This window comes from Narcine bancroftii, chromosome 10 (assembly GCF_036971445.1).
Source record: "Narcine bancroftii isolate sNarBan1 chromosome 10, sNarBan1.hap1, whole genome shotgun sequence".
NCBI classification, from domain to species: domain Eukaryota; kingdom Metazoa; phylum Chordata; class Chondrichthyes; order Torpediniformes; family Narcinidae; genus Narcine; species Narcine bancroftii.
The window spans coordinates 24,480,688-24,499,141 of NC_091478.1; the positions used below are offsets into that span (position 1 = coordinate 24,480,688).

General features: G+C 44.9%; 1 protein-coding gene across 3 annotated transcripts in view; it reads left to right on the forward strand.

Annotated features, from left to right (window-relative positions):
* Window positions 1–18,454, forward strand: part of hpse2 (heparanase 2) — a 263,673-nt gene that overhangs the window by 225,345 nt on the left and 19,874 nt on the right. For 2 of the 3 annotated variants that reach the window (XM_069900231.1, XM_069900232.1), the window contains exon 10: window positions 8,443–8,588. In XM_069900231.1, coding sequence (XP_069756332.1) covers window positions 8,443–8,588 — 146 coding nt within the window. Of the gene's footprint in view, window positions 1–8,442; window positions 8,589–15,037; window positions 15,095–18,454 lie in introns of all 3 variants that reach the window. The other variant, XM_069900233.1, reaches the window with a different exon arrangement.

Genomic DNA, 18,454 nt, shown 5'->3' on the forward strand with positions numbered 1-18,454 from the left:
AGAGCTCATATTACTCAGCACTCTACCTCTTCCTCCAATCAGAGCCCATCTTCCTCATCTCTCTGCCTCCTTCTCCATAAGAGCACCTCTTCCTCAGCCCGCTACATTTTCCTACATTCACGTCAGGTATGTGAGGAAGACTCCAGGCCTGAATCGTTAGTTACCCTTTACTTTCTATGGACCTAATGAGTTTCTCCAGCACACTTGTGTAATGAAACAACAATCTCCTCAAGCCGTCTATTGTTATCCAGTTGGTGTAAATGTGACTCCATACAACAGTAATATGGTCTACTCTTCTCTGCCCTCTCTGAATCATTGAACCGGCCACTCGCGTAGCAAAGCCCATGATTGAAGCAGCTCATCCACTCATTACCTTGGAAAGAGTACTGGCTTTTCGATGCAAACACTCCTCAAATCCAAGTTCCACTTTAACTTGCTCCCACCTGCCACCAAATCCATCAGTGTGACACGCACTCCTCCCTCAATGGGTTGTTCTGCCTTTAAATGCATTGAAATTATCCAAGTTCATTATCATCTGCCTGTATATATGTAAGCAGACCATACACACACACACACACCATGAAATAATCACATATATACATAAAGATAAAATGTAAAATAAATTGTAATGATTTAGTCAGTTACAAGATACCATTCATCAATCTCACAGCCTATGGAAGGAAGCTATTTGCCTGGCAGTCCTGATTTTGATGCTCCTCTACCTACCTCCTATGGTATTTTGTTAAAGATGTCCTGGATGGAAAGGGCCTTCAATAATTCTTTGAGCCCTATTTAAGCAATGCTTCCCGTAAATGTCACCAATAGAAGAAAGGGAAACTCCAGTAATCTTCTGGACCATTTTGATGATCCTCTGCATTGACTTCCAGTCATTGTTAACACACAATGATGCAGTCAGATGATGATGCAGTCAATTGTGCTCCAGATGGGGGACGGTACTCTTGCCCTCCTCAGACTCCTGAGAAAGTGTAGGCACTGCTGCCCCTTTGACTTGCCTAGATAGCAGGCAAAATAAAGCATTTTACTGCATCTCAGTGCACGTAATAATAAACGATTCAAATCTTGCTGAATCTGCTACATTAAAACCCTTATGCATTTTACCGATATCCATTAGACCTCCCCTCAGTCTTCTTTCTTCAAGAGAATTGAGCCAGTCGGTGCTGTGCTCTAAAATCCCACTCCTGGTGACTTGTAAATCTTCTTTGCACCTTTCTCTTGTTCTTGAGAAAATATAGTTATACAGCTGCCTGGAGCAAAGTGAAACTGAAGTTCATCCCTCTAAAAATAAACTCTTAATGCTTGGTGTTTGTTTTCTGTATGGTCTTGCGACCTACTGCATTCCAATCAATCCGACTAATCAATCAACTGTCGCGAAAAGATGGACCGATCCTATTGTCATGGAAGGGGGCACATTTTCTAAGGAATTGGCATCTGACATACCACACAATGATGCAGTCAGGAATTAAAGAGTTAAATAATTCCAGGAGCAGAAGGATGACTCCACAGTTACCAGGAGAGAAAGTGGGTTGCCTTGGAAAGTTGACCTACCCACAGAACAAGCCTGTGTTCAACCTTTTGCAGGCCACATTAGTAACTTGTTGGGTTATTTTTATTGTAATCTCAAAACGTTTCCAGATGGGGAAGGTCAGATTCGGTTGCATAATTAGTGTAATGAGTTTATATTGGCTATCTCAGCACTGACCACAGCGCAAAGCCTTCATTCACATTCTGATGTGAAAACAAGAGCTGGCGATGATTCCAAAATGGGATGACTTTATCAATGGGAACTCCTCGCAGGAAGCTTCATGTTGAAACACAGTCAAGACTGACTTATGCAGACATTTTTGTGTTATTGTCTCTGAACTTGGTGCCTCTTTCTTCATTTTGCAGTAATCCTTTCCAAGTCTTTTTTTGTGATTTGATTCCTGTCTTTGAGGGAGGGAAGGCTTAGATCAGTGGCTCTCACCCTTTATTCCCCACTCACGTACCAACTTCGATGATCCATTACCAACCACAGAGCACCTATGGCATTGGATCCCTTACTAATGTGGTTAGTAAGGGATTACTTAAGGTGGTATGTGAGTGGCGAGTAAAAGGTTGAGAACTACTGTCCTAGATAAATATAGCATAGAATCAGGCTCTTTAGCCTAGACCAATAGCTCTTAACCATTTTTCCCCACTCACATACCACCTTAAATAATCCCTTACTAACCACAGAGTACCTGTGCCATAGGATGGCACAGGTACTCTGTGGTTAGTAAAGAATTACTTAAGGTGATAAGTGAGTGGGGAAAAATGGTTGAGAACCACTAGGTTAGATAGAAGTGGACTGAAAGACGAAAGTCTGCAGACGCTGTGATTGTAGTATAAACACACAGAAATGCTGGAAGAACTCAGCCAATCTCGCAGTGTTCATGAGAGGTAAAGATATATAACTGATGTTTTGGTCTGAACCGTTTTTCAATGTATAAGCAAACAACAGGAAGGTGTCTGAATGGAGAATGGAGAGAGAAAGGGGGAGGAGTCCAGACCAAAGGCCAAAAGAATTTCATTGGATAAGGTGAGAATTAATTATGGCTCTGTGAAAGGAGACAGAGGGAAAAGGGAAAAGAGAGGAAGAGAGAAAGAGAGAGCATGAGCTGGAGGAAAGGTGACAGGGGGAAGAAGATGTGATGGAGCAAGTGTTTAATTGGAACTGAAAAAGTTGATATTAATACCATGTGGTTGGAGGGTGCCCAGACAGAAGATGAGGTGTTGTTCCACCAATTTGTGGGTGGTCTCAGTCTGGCAGTGCACGTGACCATGGACAGACACGTCAGCAAGGGAATGGAAAGGGGAATTCAAATGGGAGATCTCCACTGAGAGATCCATGCTATTGAGTTGGAGAGAGCTGAGGTGTTCAGTAAAACGATCTCCCAGTCTGCGCCCAGTCTCTTCGATGTGGATAGATGCGGTGCTAGGTTTATACTGATTGTCACAACATTGTGGGATGATCAATTTACTGTGCTGTTCAATTTACATTTTTTTTAAATTAATTTTAGAGATACAGCACGGTAACAGGGCCTTCTGTCCCACGAGTCCCCACTGCCCAAATGCACCCACATGATCAATAAACTTACTAACCCTGTAAGACCTTGGAATGTGGGAGAAAATTGGAGCACCTGGGGAAGCCCATACAGACAGGGGGAGAACATACAAACTTCTTGCAGACAGGAGTGGGTTCTTTTTGCAGACTGTGGCGGATTTGATCCTAGGTTGTTGGCACTGCCATAGCGTTGCACTCACTGCTATGCTAATCATGCCGCCTGTTCTATGTATGTGTGTGGCCTCTCTCTGACTTCCAGCTCAGTGACCATCACCGAGCTACGTTGCATTGAAGAACATCTTTTGTCCCATGAATAAACACAGTCAAGATGAGGTGCCAGGCTCACGCAGGTCACCCCAACACCACTTTATGGGACCTCGCAGCTCAGAGGTCATCGAGCCATTCTTGAATGCACATGGTATTCCACAGTGATAAATGAGCACAAGGATTTGCAGGGAGCAGGGAGATAAGTCCCCTGTTCATTTTAGAGTGGGGACATAGGATCTCAGTGAACTCAGAGTGAACAGGAAGCTGGGATCCTAGTGAATTTAGAGAGAGTGGGGAGATGGACCCCAGTGAATTTAGAGAGAGTGCAGTTCCTCTAGCAGATTGTTCATTGCTTGAGAACACACACATTGATTTTGGAGGTGGTGCAGAGGAGGTTCACCAGGTTGATCATCTGCCTTGGGGGTTAACTCATGATGAGAGATCGAGTCATCTGGGACTATACTCATTGGGAGTTCAGGATGAAGAATGAAAGAAATCTCACAGAGATATATAAAATTATAGAAGGGATGGATAAGATAAGAAGCAGGGTGGTTTCCACTGGCAGGTGAGACAAGAAGTCGGAGATATGAGCTACTTGAGCAGTGGAGCAGGCTCGACAGGCCAGATGGCTGACTCCTTGCATTCTTATGTACCGACTGCTTGTATTTGTTGTGGAAATGTTTGTAGTTCTGTGTGAGGCAGTCCTCTCCTCATAGCGGAGACTTGCTTCCAATTGAGTTAAACGCTGCCACATGAATGTCTCAGCCAGGGAATAAACCTTGTGAGAACAGACTAAATTCGACTTTTCTCTAATGAACTCACGATCAATGTTTATTTCTGCAGTAATCTTAAATTCAAAGAGAAACAAGAAAAAAAGGCCCTGATAAGAAAACTTAGACTTGCTTCAGTGAAGGATGTAATTCAAAAAAATGACGAGAGATTTGAAAATCAGTGGGTCGTGAGTGTAAATAACTGCTTATCTGCAATTAAATTTTCCGAGCTTATTGATTCACTCCCGACTGTACCACAAAGTGTTCTGTCACTCAGTTGAAACGTTACTCCTTTTGATTTCTTTTGGAATCCGTTTAAGTCCTGTCTCACGGTCTTATGGTCTCATGTTTTCTCTCAATGAATGCTTTGTCCTTATTTTAAATAATTTGTCACAATTATCTTCTCCCTCCAAAGGTCATTGTGTCTCCGTGTTGAAGAGGAGGCATTTTTTTTAGATACATGGTGTTGTATGAGAAGCAGAAGTTGGAAGGCTGAAATCACAACAGGAAATGCTTGAAACACTCAACAGGTCAGGCACCGAGAGCAAAACAGTTCCAGGCCTGGGACCCTTCATGATCTGATGTATTCAGGGTGCCTTGTGCCTTCAGTGTGCCAGGATGACTGTGATGTTGGTTTGGTCAGGCTTATCAAAATCATTGGGAAACCAAAAAAAAAATGATGGCGCTGGTGAAGCTGCTGCCACGGCAGCACTGCCGCTGGTGCGGACCTGCAGGGAGCAAGGAGAGGAGAGACAACGTTCCTCTGCAGGGTTCTGCCACGTAGTCTGACTACCAATGGCTCTGTACAGGTTTTAAACATTAGCAAAATCAAGGAGCTGATTGTGGAATTCAGGAGGGAATCAGAAGAACATGAACCAGTCCTCATCAAGGGGTCAGCAGTGGAAAGAGTTAAGAACTTCAAATTCCTGGGTCTCAACATCTCCAAGGGTATGTCCTGGAGCCTCCATGTCAATATAATCAGGAAGAAGGCTCGCCAGCAGCTATATTTTGTAAGGAGTTTTGAGGAGATTCTGTATGTCGCCAAAGACCCAAAGATTTCGACAGGTGAACCATGGAGAGCATTTTGTCTGGTTGCATCACTGTCTGGTATGAAGTTGCCAATAAGCAAGACAGGAAAATAGTCCAGAGTTGTTAACACAGTGAGCGACATCATGTCAATCAGTCTTCTCTACATCAAGGACATCTACAAGAGATGGTGTCTTAAGAAAGCATTCTCAAAGGCTCCCACCACTCAGGGCATGCCCTCTTTAATTTTTATTTAAATGTAGACATACAGCATTGTAACAGGCCATTTTGGCCCACGAGTCCAAGCCTCCCAATTTACACCCAATTAACCTACAACCCCTGGTACGATTCGAACGGTGGGAGGAAACCAAAGCCCCCCAGAGAAAAACCACACAGACATGAGGAGACATGTACAAACAGTGCAATATTTGAACCCCTGTGCCGATCGCTGGCACTGTAAAGGCATTGCACTAACTGCTACACCAAACCTGCCGCCTCTTCACTCTGCCACCATCGGGAAAGAGGTACAGAAGCCTGAAGACAAGCACTCAGTCTTCCATCAGATTTCTGAATGGAAAATGAAGCACACACTACCTCACACTCTCCTATTTTCTTGTGCTAATTTATTTATTTTTGAAATGCAATTTATCGCAATGTTTGCACCGTGATGCTGTGGTGATACACCACTAGCCTACTGCAGGGGGCGATCTCTGTACCTGCAGGAAGATCACCGGAGGACAGACTACACCTGGCCGGCTGTCAATCAGCCGACCTGAATAGACCTAACTCCACCCGGCCGGCTGTCTATCAACCGTACAGGATATAATCCTGAGCCGGCCCCTCCCAAGGCAGTCACTCAGGAGTCACCAGTACAGCTACCACTGTAGCAGAGACTTTTAACTGAATAAAGCCTGTTGTACAGTCTTTCTTGAGTTTTGTGTCTGCTTCCTGCTGCAGCCACGCATCACAGATGCTGCCACAAGACAATGAATGTCGTGAATGTTAATGTCAATAAATTCTGATTCTGAATTCAGATTTATCTTCTCAAGGCAACCTTAGGGTGAACAATAACTGTTGCCATTGCACCCGAGAACAGAAAATACTCTTTAAACATTTTAAACCTAATTCTGATCATCGTTTTGTTTCTTCTCTTTATTCTTCCTTTGTTTGAAGTATTGACGTTAACACTCAGCAGGTTATTAGAGAGCGGCAGAGTTAACATTTCAGGTCAGCGACTTTTCATCAGGAGGCTGGGGGCAGTTAGAAATAAGACAAGTTTTCAGTTGCAAAACTCTCCATTGAAGCATCCGAGCAGGATACACAGTGAGAGGGAGAATCCTAGCCAAGACTGGTAAACACATCCATTGTATAACAAGGGTAAATTGTAAGGCGGCAAAACACGAACTTCTGCAGACATTGTGATTGTAGTCAAAACACAGAGATGCTGGAGGAACTCAGCAGCATCCTTATGAGGTAACGATATATAACCAGAATGGGAGGGGGGAGGAGTTCAGACCACAGACAAAAGTTGTTAATTGGATATGATAAGAGGACAGGAGAGAGGGAAGATGAGAATCGATTTTGGTTCTGTGAAAGGAGCCATATTGAAACGGGAAGAGAGAGAGAATCAGAGGGAAGAAGACGTACAAAGATGTGGGTGGCGGTTTCTAATGGAAACCGGAGAGTCGTTATTAATGTCACCCAGTTGGAGAATGCCCCAGATGGGGCAGTCTCAGTCTAGCAGTGCATGAGGCAATGGGATAGACACGTCAGCAAGGGAATGGGACTGAGAATTGAAATGGGTGGCTACTGGAAAATCCACACTATTGCAACAGATGTAGCCATGGTGCTCAACAAAGCATTCTCCTAATCCCAAACAGTAAAGCAGCCCTGAAGAGCAAATATGCAGTAATTGAACAGCCACACCAGATGAAAGAGGTGTGCATACCTACCCACGAATTGCGTGTCTCATATAATTGTAGTCAGTTCTCATAAGTATTTAATTATAACCCCACTTTTTCACACATCCAGTTGAGATTTGAAGGTAATTAGACTTAACCATGGGAATGTGTTTATAGTTTCATTGGAGAGCTGAGATTCGATTCTGTGTGAGCCAACTGTCTACGAAACACCAGCATTTCAAATAGTTGGTTAATGACTGAGTTTATAAAACTTCAGAATTCATCATCTTTTACCTGTACTTATTTCTATTTAGAGAATGTTTAATTCTTATCTTTATTTGAATTAAGCCTGGGATAAAATGATCTGTTAACTAACAGCCTTAAATCAGTCACTGCTCATGAGAATGATACTGACTGCTGCATTCCTGCCCTGCAGAATGGACCCTTCCATCTCTCCAGCTTGCCAACTTCCTCTCTCCTCATATTCCTCCCTTTCTCTGCTCCCAATCCATCCCCCTCTCTTTCCTCCCACTCCCCTTCTTGCTCCCTCCCTTCCTCTCTCTCTTCTTCTCCCTCCTCTCTTTCACTCTCTCCCTCTCTATCCTCTCCTCTGTCTCTCTCTCCTTTCTCCTTCCTCACTTTCTCTCCCTCTGCACCATCCCCCCTTCCCGTTTACATTACTCTCGTGTTAATCCCATGTTTACTCTCTGCAGACCCTCATCAACTTCCCTCAGATTCTACCACTCACCTTCACGTTAGGGTCCATTCATAGTGGCCAGTTGACCTCCTCACCTGCATGCCTTTGGGATGTGGGAGGAGATGGGAGCGCCTGGAGAAAACCCATGGGGTGATGGGGACAATGTGTGGACACCTCTCAGACAGCATCTGGGGTCAAAATCGAGCCTGAGCCACCGCACAGACCTAAAGTTGTAGGGGGAACAGGACTGAATAGATCCCATTGAAGGGAGCTAGAATTGCACTGAATGGGAGAAGTGGTCTCAGAATTATGCAGCAGGGTAACAGGCCTTTCAGCCCAAAAAGTCCATGCTGCCCCAGATGCTAGCTAGTCCCATATCCCTCCAAACCTAGTTCCATTCTAATACCTTGATACCTTGATGAAGGGCTCAAGTCCAAAACATTGGGTATGTATCTTTATCATTGCTCTATAAAGGACAGTGTTTGACCTGCTGAGTTTCTCCAGCACTATTTTTACTTCAGCCATGGTGTCGTGTTTTACTAAATGCCTCTTACACTAGAGCTGTGAATCAGAGAATGTACAGAATGTGGCACCTCATTCCCAGCACTTTTGTTTCAGATTTCCAGCTCCTGCTGATTTTGCTTTTACCGATTTTTCTCTCTCTGACCTTGCCCGCAGGACTATTGGCTCTCTCTCCTCTACAAGCGCTTGGTGGGGACCAAAGTCCTGATGGTGCAAGTGGCAGGTCTGCAGCGGAGACGCCGTCCTGGCCGAGTCATACGAGACAAGCTGAGGATCTATGCCCACTGCACTCATTCCCGCAAGTAAGTGAAGTCGTGACAAGAGTTTGTTGTCCTGTGTGCAGCCACACCGAAATTCTTACAGACTGCTGGTATGTCAGATACACCGACCTCAGTTGTATAAATTAAATTAGACAAAAAGAAAACAACTGGTGGTGCTTCAAGAGCTTCCGCAATGGCACCGCTGCCGCTGGTGTGGACCCGTGGAGAGTGGGGAGCAAAGACAGTGCTCCCCTGTGGGGTTCAACTGCCCAGGCTCTGTACAGGCTTTAAACAGCCGTTGGCGTTTTATTTTAAAATCTTGCGACCATGGGATCGGCACACAGGATGGCGGTGCCTGTGTTCGGGGAAGCAGAGGACTGATGCAGAGCACCAGAAGACGGGGAGGCCACCAACCATTTGAGAAGGAGAAGCAGAGAAGATGACTTGCGGTACAGTGACCACAGCTGCGGACCAGTGAGGGGCCCTGCGGCTGGAGAATACACAGGCGGCAGGCTGTTGCTGACCCAAGGTGAGTAACCTGCATTGACTGAGGGCTGCTGGCACCTGCAGTCAAAGGTCTCGGCCCAGGCTATGGACTGCTGGTGACTGGCTCAAAACTAGCTGAAGGGGTACCAGGAATTGGGACGAGGATGCGAGAGGGTGTCGAGGGCGCTGAAGATTTCCTGATTGTGTCAGAGGTTCGGACCTGGATCTCAAGCTGCCGATGGTTTGGACTCCTGAGAAAGTGCGGGACCGCACCAGCGGCAGCGCTGGAGGAAAATTCACAGATACTCAGGGACTCTGCTTTTTTTTCTCTGATTATAAAGGGGAGCCGGGCAATTTCTGCTGATGGCAAATCTCTCTGCCTTATGGCAGACTAAAGCAAATTTTGTGTAACATTACACCTGTTTTATTACATGACAATCAAAGAATTTTGAATTTTGAAATAATAAATATAAATAAATATTCACAATTGCAATTAAGATAAGAAAAAAGCGATGGATTGGTGGTCTCAGAGCAGTTTATGGTTAAGGTAGTACAGGGAGGTTCAAGCTCAATAGCTGCTGGATAAAAACTCTTCTTGTACCTAGAGGTACTGGCTTCTGAACCTCCTTTGCTGGTGAGGCCTCACTTGGAGTATGGGGAACAGTTTTGGGCTCAAGAAAGGATGAGCTGGCAAAGGAAACGGTTCAGAGAAGATTCTCAAAAATGATTCTGGAAATTAAGGGATTAGCATATGAGGAACATTTGACAGCTCCTGGACTGGACTCCTTGGAGCTCAGAAGAATGAGGGGGGAACTCATAGAAGCATTTGAAATGTTGAAAGACCTGGACAGAGTGGACGTGGCAAAATATTTTCCCATGGTAGGGGAGTCGAGGACAAGAGGGCACAACTTCAGATTGAAGGGCACCTATTTAAAACTGAGATGTGAAGGAATTTCTTTAGCCAGAGGGTGGTGAACCTCTGGAATTTGCTACTATGGGCGGCTGTGAAGGCCAAGTTGTTGGGTGTATTTAAGGCAGAGATTGATAGGAATTAGAATAGTCAAGATATCAAAAGTTATGGGGAGAAAGCCGGGCAGTGGGGCTGACTGGGAGAATGGATCAGCTCATGCTGGAATAGCAGAGTGGTCTTGATGGGCTAAATAGCCCACTTCTACTCCTATATCTTATGGTCTTCTGCCTGAAGGGCACAGTGAGAAGAGGTTGTGACCAGGGTGATGGGGGTCCTTTATGATGTTAGGTGCCTTGTTGAGGCAGTGCCTCACATGGATGTTTTCAGTGGTTGGGAGGAAAGACCCCTTGTGCTGTGGCTTCGCGTCATTCACATCTGAAGGAAGCAGCCATCCAAACTCAGCATCTGTCAACTGCCGAGCAAGAACCTTATCAAAGGAATGGAAGTCAAGCCAGCGAGAAGCACAAAGGGATAGATTACACCGAAGACTACACTGAGATTTGTTTGAGTTTTGGCTCCCTTAGCACTGCTATCAAAGGGCAAGAGGCTCTGTTTATTTTGTGAGAGACAGTCACCACCATTGTTTGGCCTGAAGGAAATGATAAGGGTTCCAGAACTTTCATCAGTAAGTGCCGTGACTGATAAGTGATGAGCATTGAAGACGATGGCCGCTCCTCCTGATAAGTGCCCGGTTTGTCTTTTTCCCACCGCTGATGTGGTCATTTCCCTCATGGTGTCATGTGTCTGTCTTCATTCACTCTGTCTGACCGATGAGAAACTGCAGGTCAAGATGTGAAAAAAAGAAATACTCTCCCCTCTCCAAACTGCAGCCAATCTGAACAAGCCTGAACATTTGTGTGCTTTGGGAGGGGAAGAGTGTTGTAGTTTTCCGAATTCAAGCACAACAACACTTCAACTTTCTCAGGAGTTTGCGGTGGTTCGGTCTGACATTGAAAACCTTGGCAAACTCCACAGATATGCAGTGGAAAGACACAGCCTAGGGCATCACAGGCAAAGCTCTCCCCACCACCGTGGAAATCTACGTGGAATGCTCCTATCGTAGAGGAACAGCAATCAAGTATCCACACCATCTAGGACATGCTGCTGCCGTCAGGAAAGAGGTATAGATGCCATAAGACGTACCACCAGGTTCAGGAACAGTTGCTACCCCTCCACCACATAACAAACTCAATCAGAAGCTCCTTTTACATGTAAAGCTGCGGTATTCCCATAGACATGACCCGTCTTAGGAAGCCGGCTTGCGTGTTCACACAAAACCGTGAGTCAAACACGCTCTGCCGCTGAGACTACCTACCTAGGTGGATCGAAGATCCGTCAATCCACCTTGCAATTCTTTCACACAGCACACGAAAGGCAGATAAAACCCAGCTTTCAAGCTCTGTGTAAAAGGGGATAGGGGCTCATTTAAGGACTCTTACTTTGGACATTGTTTATAATTGAATATTTGGGCTGCACAGTTTGTGTAGCAGTTAGCGTAACACTGTTACAGCACAGCTTTGAATCTGGTGCTGTCTGTAAACAGTTTGTACATTCCCCCCATGTCTGTTTGGGTTTCATCCAGCTGCTCCTGTTTCCTCCCACCATTCAAAATGTACCAGGGTTGTAGGTATAGGTTAATTGGGTGCAATTGGTTAGCATGAGTTCATGGACCCGAAGGCCCTGTAACGACGTTGTATGTCTAAATTTAAAGAAAAATATTTTCTGTATTGCACTTCCTTCCTTTGTTTACATTTTTCAATTTTATGCATAGATTTTCTTGAGTAATTTTTGCACAACCAGTAAATTGATGTTCTCCTTGGCTCACATGAAAAGGAATCTCAGGATTATATGTGATGTCATGTATGTTCTCTGACAATGAATCTGAACCTTGAACTTTGTGCAATAACAATACTGCCACGGGGACACAGCTGTATGGAGGGATTAGCCCTGTAGCCCAGCTGGTAGAGCTGATACCCCACAGAGCCAGAGACTTGGGTTTGATTCTGACCTCAGTTTCTGTCTGTGTGGAGTTCTCCCTGTGTTCATGTGTGTTCTGCTTCCCCCCCTTCTCCCCCAAAACGGAGCTCCAGTTTCCTCCATTTTGTTCCCACACTCCCAAAGATGCACAGGTTGGTAAATTGACGGCTGTGAGTTCCTCCCAGCTGTAGGTGAGTGGGTGCATCTGGAGAACAAGATCTGGTGTAGGTAGATGTTTGATGGTCACTATGGATTTAATAGGTCTAGGAGCCTGAGACAGCGCTCCTTCTCCATGATTATAACGCCCCACAGGACTGTTATGAAGAGATTTCTGGGGGTGCGGTACAGAACAGGCAGCACAGTTGGCCTAGCGATTAGCATAATGCTTTCACAGTGCCAGCAAATGGAACCAAGGTTCAAATCCCGCACTGTCTGTTCCCCCCATGTCTGCGTGGTTTTTCCTCATGGGCTCTGGTTACCTCCCACCATTCGAAACATATAAGGGGTGTAAGTTAATTGGTTGTAAATTGGGCGACACGGATTCATAACCTGTTAATGTTCTGTGTGTCTAAAATTTAATATTGATGTATTTAAGAGGGTGGTGAGCAATGGAATATGAATCCATAGATTGATAGAACCGCAGAACACAACAGAACAGAAACAGGCCCTTCGGCCCTTCTAGTTTGTGCTGAGCTATTTTTCTGCCTTGTCCCACAGACCTGCATCCAAACCATATCCCTCCATACCCCTCCCATCCACAAACCTGTCCAAATATTTTTCATGTCAAAATTGAGCCTGCATTTACTATTTCAGCCAGCAGCTCATTCCACACTTCCACCACTCTCTGAGTGAGGAGGTTCTCCCTCACATTCTCTCTAAACCTATCCTTTTTCACCCTTAACCCATGTCCTCTGGCTTGTATCTCATCCAGCCTCAGTGAAAAAAGCCTGCTTGCATTTATTTTATCTATACCCTTCATAATTTTGTATACCTCTAACAAATCTCCCCTCATTGATCCTTGAGACACAACCCTCCAATCCAAATGTACTCCCTCTACCACAACCCTCTGCTTTCTACAGGCAAGCCAATTCTGAATCCACATGGCTGGATCCCATGCCTTCTCTCTTTCTGAATAAGCCCACCATGTGGAACCTTGTCAAATGCTTTACTAAAATCGATATAAACCACATCCACCACATACCCTCATCAATATGTCTGGTCACCTCCTCAAAGAACTCTATCAAGCTTGTGAGACATGATCTGCCCTTCACAAGGCCATGCCGACTGTCTCTGATCAGACCATGATTCTCTAAATGCCCATAGATCCTCTAAAAATCCTTTCCAACAGCTTGCCCTCCACAGACGTAAAGCTCACTGGTCTATAATTACCTGGACTTTCCCTAATCCTTCAGTACCATTTGCGTGGATAATGAGGACACAAAGATCCTAGCCAGAAGCTCACCAATCTCCTCCCTCACCTTGTGGAGTATCCACAATGGAATATTCTGAAAGGCCCCTGGGACTTATCCATCCTAATGCATTTTAACTGTTCCAACACATTCTCTTTCTTAATATCAATATGCTCTAGAACATTTACCCCACCCATACATTGAGGACCTCATCCATTTCCACAGCCTTCAGGCATTCTTCCCACCTTTATCTCTAATTGGTCCTACCTTCACTCCTGTCATCCTTCTGTTCTTCACATAAGTGAAGAAGGCCTTGGGGTTTTCCTTTACCCTATTCACCAAGACCTTCTCATGTCTCCTTCTTGCTCTCCTTAACCCGCTCTTAAGTTCCTTTTTTGCTACTTGATATTCCTTGAGGGACCTATCTGATACTTGCTGCCTAAACTTCATGCTGGGACCTTAGAAAGATGGCCTTATAGAGGTTTATAAAACTATATGGGGTGTACATTAGCTATTTTTCCCAGGATAATGAAATCTAAAGGTGAGAGGGGAAAGATTTAAAAGAGACCTTGAGGGGAATTGTTTTCCGCAGAGAGGGTGGTGGGGATGTGGAACGAGCTGCCATAAGAAATGGTCGAAATGGATATAATAGTGATGTTTAAGAGACATTTAGACAGCAGCATGGACGGGAAAGGTTTAGAAGGATACAGACTGAACACAAGGCAAAGGGAAATGGATCAGCATGGCCATGTTGGTTCGATGGGTCTGATGGCATGCTGAAGAACTCTATTACTTCTACATTTCACTCCTTTTCAGGTTCCTTGGTCTGTATTCTTGCTATCTACCTGCCCCAATCTCATGGCTTTTGTTCAATTTTTCCTTTCTCAAACTTCCCCATTAACCCATTGAATAAATGAATGCTATAACTTATCCCCATACCAATCCTGGCCTCACCCTTATTCCCACCCACTGTCCACACATCCTCCACCTTCCTCTCACTTTAAAGCCTACTTTGTTTTCGCTCTTCTTCAAGTGACTTTGATCTGAAGCATACAAGAACATAAGAACATCAGAAATAGGACCAGGAATCAGCCATCCGGCCCGTCAAACCTGATCCACCAGTGTGATCGTGGCTGATCTGATGATCGGCTTATCTCCACCTACCTGCCTTTTCCCTGTATCCCTTAATTCCCCTACTATGTAAAAATCTATCCAACCTTGGTTTACTGAGATAGCCTCCACTGCTCCAATGGGCATCAAATCCACAGATTCACCACCCTCTGGGAAAAGCAGTTTCTACTCAGTTCCCACAGATGCTGCATGGCTTCTGAATCCCAGCATTTTAAAAAAGAACTTTTTTAAAATTTAAGTATACAACACAGTAACAGGCCCTTCCAGCCCACGAGCCCACACTGCACAATTGCACCCATGTGATCAATTAACCTATAAACATTGTTTGTCTTTGGAAGATGGGAGGAAACCGGAGCACCCAGAGGAAACCCATGCTGACATGGAGAGAACGTGCAAACTCCTTACAGACAGCACCAGATTCGAACCCAAGTGCTGATGCTGTGCTAATCGAGCTTCCTCATTTTATGTTACACATTTCCACCACATACAGCGTATTTTCTTTTAATTTTACCACACAGAAATGATTGAACAGGATGGAACTCATGTCCCCAGAAAGGTCAACAGATTATATCCAGGTTTGTAAAGAAAATGTTTCTTCTTGTGGAGCCAATCCTTTTTGTTAAAATGTATGTCTTCAGGAAATGCGAACGTCGATGGTCTATCTCTAAACAGTGTATCGTGGTGTACTGGTTATATTTCAGGGCTGGTAGCCAAAGTGCTGGATCATGGACCTAGAGACGAGTTCAAATTACACTAGGGCATCTTGGAAATTTAAATTAAAGTGTTTGCAACATTTTCTGTTTATATGATCTAAGATTAACTCTGTGGAGCTTTTAAAAGAGCTGCCACAGGGGTAACGTTTCCGAGCTGCCAAATTCAATCATTTCAGAAGATTAACTCTCTCTCCAATTGAAACTGTAATTGGAGACGTTCCACTGTTGTGATGTCAGGAAGAAACCCATGAGTAAATACGTCACACAGTCTGATTTTAGTCCAAGTAATAGCCAAGCAATTGAATGCCAGAACTGAGTGAATGAAGATATAACTGGTAATAAAGTGCAAAACAATGAGAGAATGTCTGGAATAAAACGTAAAAGTCTGCAGACACAGTAAAACACAACGCTAGAGAAGCTCAGCAGGTTAAACAGTGTACTTTATATAGCCAAGATAAAGGTACATAACCAGTGTTTCGGGCTTGAGCCCTTCATCAAGGTACAAGCAAAATGTCAGCAGGTGCCCAAACAATATAGTGGGGAGGGGAGGGGAGGATCGAGGGGGAGCACGGACTCAAAGGCAGGAGGTGATAGGTGGATAAGGGAGGGAGAGAGGTCACTCCCTCTCTTTCCCCATCTCTTTTGTCCCTCTCATCCCCATCCCTCGTCCTCTTTCCTCCAGCTCTCCTCTGCCTTCCCTCTCCATTTACAGAGCAATCCCTTATCAGATTTCAAATTTATTGTCAGAGTCCATACATGACATCATGTGGAACTCTGAGGTTCCTTTTTCCTACGGGGCTGGCAGAATTACCACATCTTGGTTGTGCAAGAATTAACTGTACACAGCTTGAACATGTAAACAAACAAAGAACTGTAAACAGATAATGATGCAAACTGACTGTGCAATAGAGGTAGAGCAAAGAAAATCAATAAAGTGCACAAGTAAGAGTCCTTAAATTAGTTCCTCATTGAGTTTGTTGTGGTGGAGGCTGATGGTAGAGGGATAGCACCTGTTCCTGAATCTGGTGGTGTGAGTCTTGTAGCACCTATACCTCTTTCCTGATGGTAGCAATGAGAACAGTGTGTACTGGGTGGTGTGGATTTTTGATGATTGCTGCTGCCCTCTGCTGGCAGTGTTCCTAATAGATGTACTCAATAGTGGGGAGGGTTTAGCCTGTAATGTCCTGGGCTGTGCCCACTACCTTTTGGACGGCTTTACGTTCAGGGGTATTGATGTTCCCACAATGCATCTGGTCAGCACACTTTCCACCACTCATTTTTTTCAGGGTTTATGATGTCATACCAAATCTCTGCAAACTCCTGAGGAAGTAAAGTCGCTGATGTGCATACTTCACGATGCCATTGGTGTGTTCAGTCCAGGAAAGATCTTCCAAGATAATGACTCCCAAGAACTTAAATTTGCTCTGCCTCTCCACCTCTGATCCCCCAATCCTCACTGGATTGTATACCTCTGGCTTTCCTTTCCTGAAGTCAACAATCAACTCCCTCTCTTATCCACTTATTACCTCCTGCCTGTGGGACTGTGCTCCTTCCCTGCCCCTTCACCCTCCCTCCCTCACCAATTTGTTTGGCCACCTGCATGCATTTTGCTCACACCTTGATGAAGGGCTCAAGCCTGAAACTTTGGTTATGTATCTTTATCTTTACTGTATAAAGTACACTGTTTGACCTGCTTAGTTTCTCCAGCGTTGTGTTGTCTTTAAGAGAATACCTAGAAAACTGGATCCATAATCATTAGTCCAAGTTTATGGGGTTAAACCAAAAATATACTTTATTCACAATGGATTATTTATAAACAGAACACTGTTCAAAGCCTTTTCTAACCCTGAGTGTCGTATCTGTACATTTCCATCATTCTACATTGTTACATGCATTTCTTGTAATTAATCCCCCCCCCCCATTGTTTGAGGGGTTTCTCCTTGTTCTCAGCCAGAAGAACTCTAGATCAGCCATTCCAACCGTTCTTTTTTTAGTAATAGCCCCTTTAGGACTCTGCCCCTTTGAGCAAAGTTTATGGCCCCCTTCCCTGTGAAGCAGTCAGGTTTAGTTGGTTATTTCCGTACTGCTCTCCTACCAACCACATAAAAAATGTTTTCAGTCTGGGGCCTCCTTAAATGTAATGTTGCCCCTGGTGGGGGGTGGAGGTCGGGGGGGGGAGCCCCATTGAGAATGGCTGCTCTAGGCAGTGGTCTTTCCCCACAGTGATTCACGTCAGCTGTGTCAAACCTCAGTACGCCCCTCAGCATATATTCCTGTAGCCTGCAATGTGCCAATCGGCAGCATTCTCTCACTGACAACTCCGTGTCCTGGTTTTGGGAAGACAAGAGTGCGTCTTTCACAGAGTTGATGGTCTTCCAGTAGCTCTGATGTCTAGCTCTGTCTGCATCCCCAGGAACAGCCCGTAAATCAGAGAATCCTCTGTCACGCTGCTGCTGGGGGTGAACCATGACAAGGACCCTTGCATCCTTCTCCACACACTCATAGCGAATCTGCATTCAGTGAAGAGGTGGGCACTGCCTCTTTCAACACACCATGCTCTTATTCCCCCCACTGTACGGAACCACTGGATTGTTGGACAAACCCAACAGGCTCCCATTCCTATCCAGTCTGCCTTGTTTGTGACTCCAGAAACACCACTATGGTTTACTCTGATCATCTTGCCTCTGGTTTGAACAGGAGTCAATGTGGTGCAGAGGCAGCGGGAGCACAAGAGGCGAATCCACGGACACTCAGTGACTCTGAAGGGACATTCTTTTGCTTGCCTTTCTCTTGTACTGTAAGGGACGCTGGGCAATGGCTCTTTGTTTGCCTTATGGTAGACAAAAATTAAAGTATATCATGTATGTTATATTTTTAATGTATTATTGCAAGACATTAAAAGGAACTTTGAACTGCCCCCACAGTTCAGGGGGAAATAGGGAATGAACGTCTTACGCCACAGTGTTTGTATTCCAATACTATCTGTAAGGATCTCCCTGTGACAGCGTGGGCTTCCTCCAGGTGCTCCGCTTTCCTCCTACATTCCAAAGACATATGAGGGTCAGTGGGTTAAATGGCCACATGGTGTAATTGGGCAGCATGGGCTTATGTGCTGGAAGGGTCTGTAACTGTGCTGTATGTCTTAGGCAAAAATGAAATGTAACAACTGAAGAGTGGCTGCCATCTTCATACGTCTCTGCTGCTGAGCTATTCCCTGCAGGG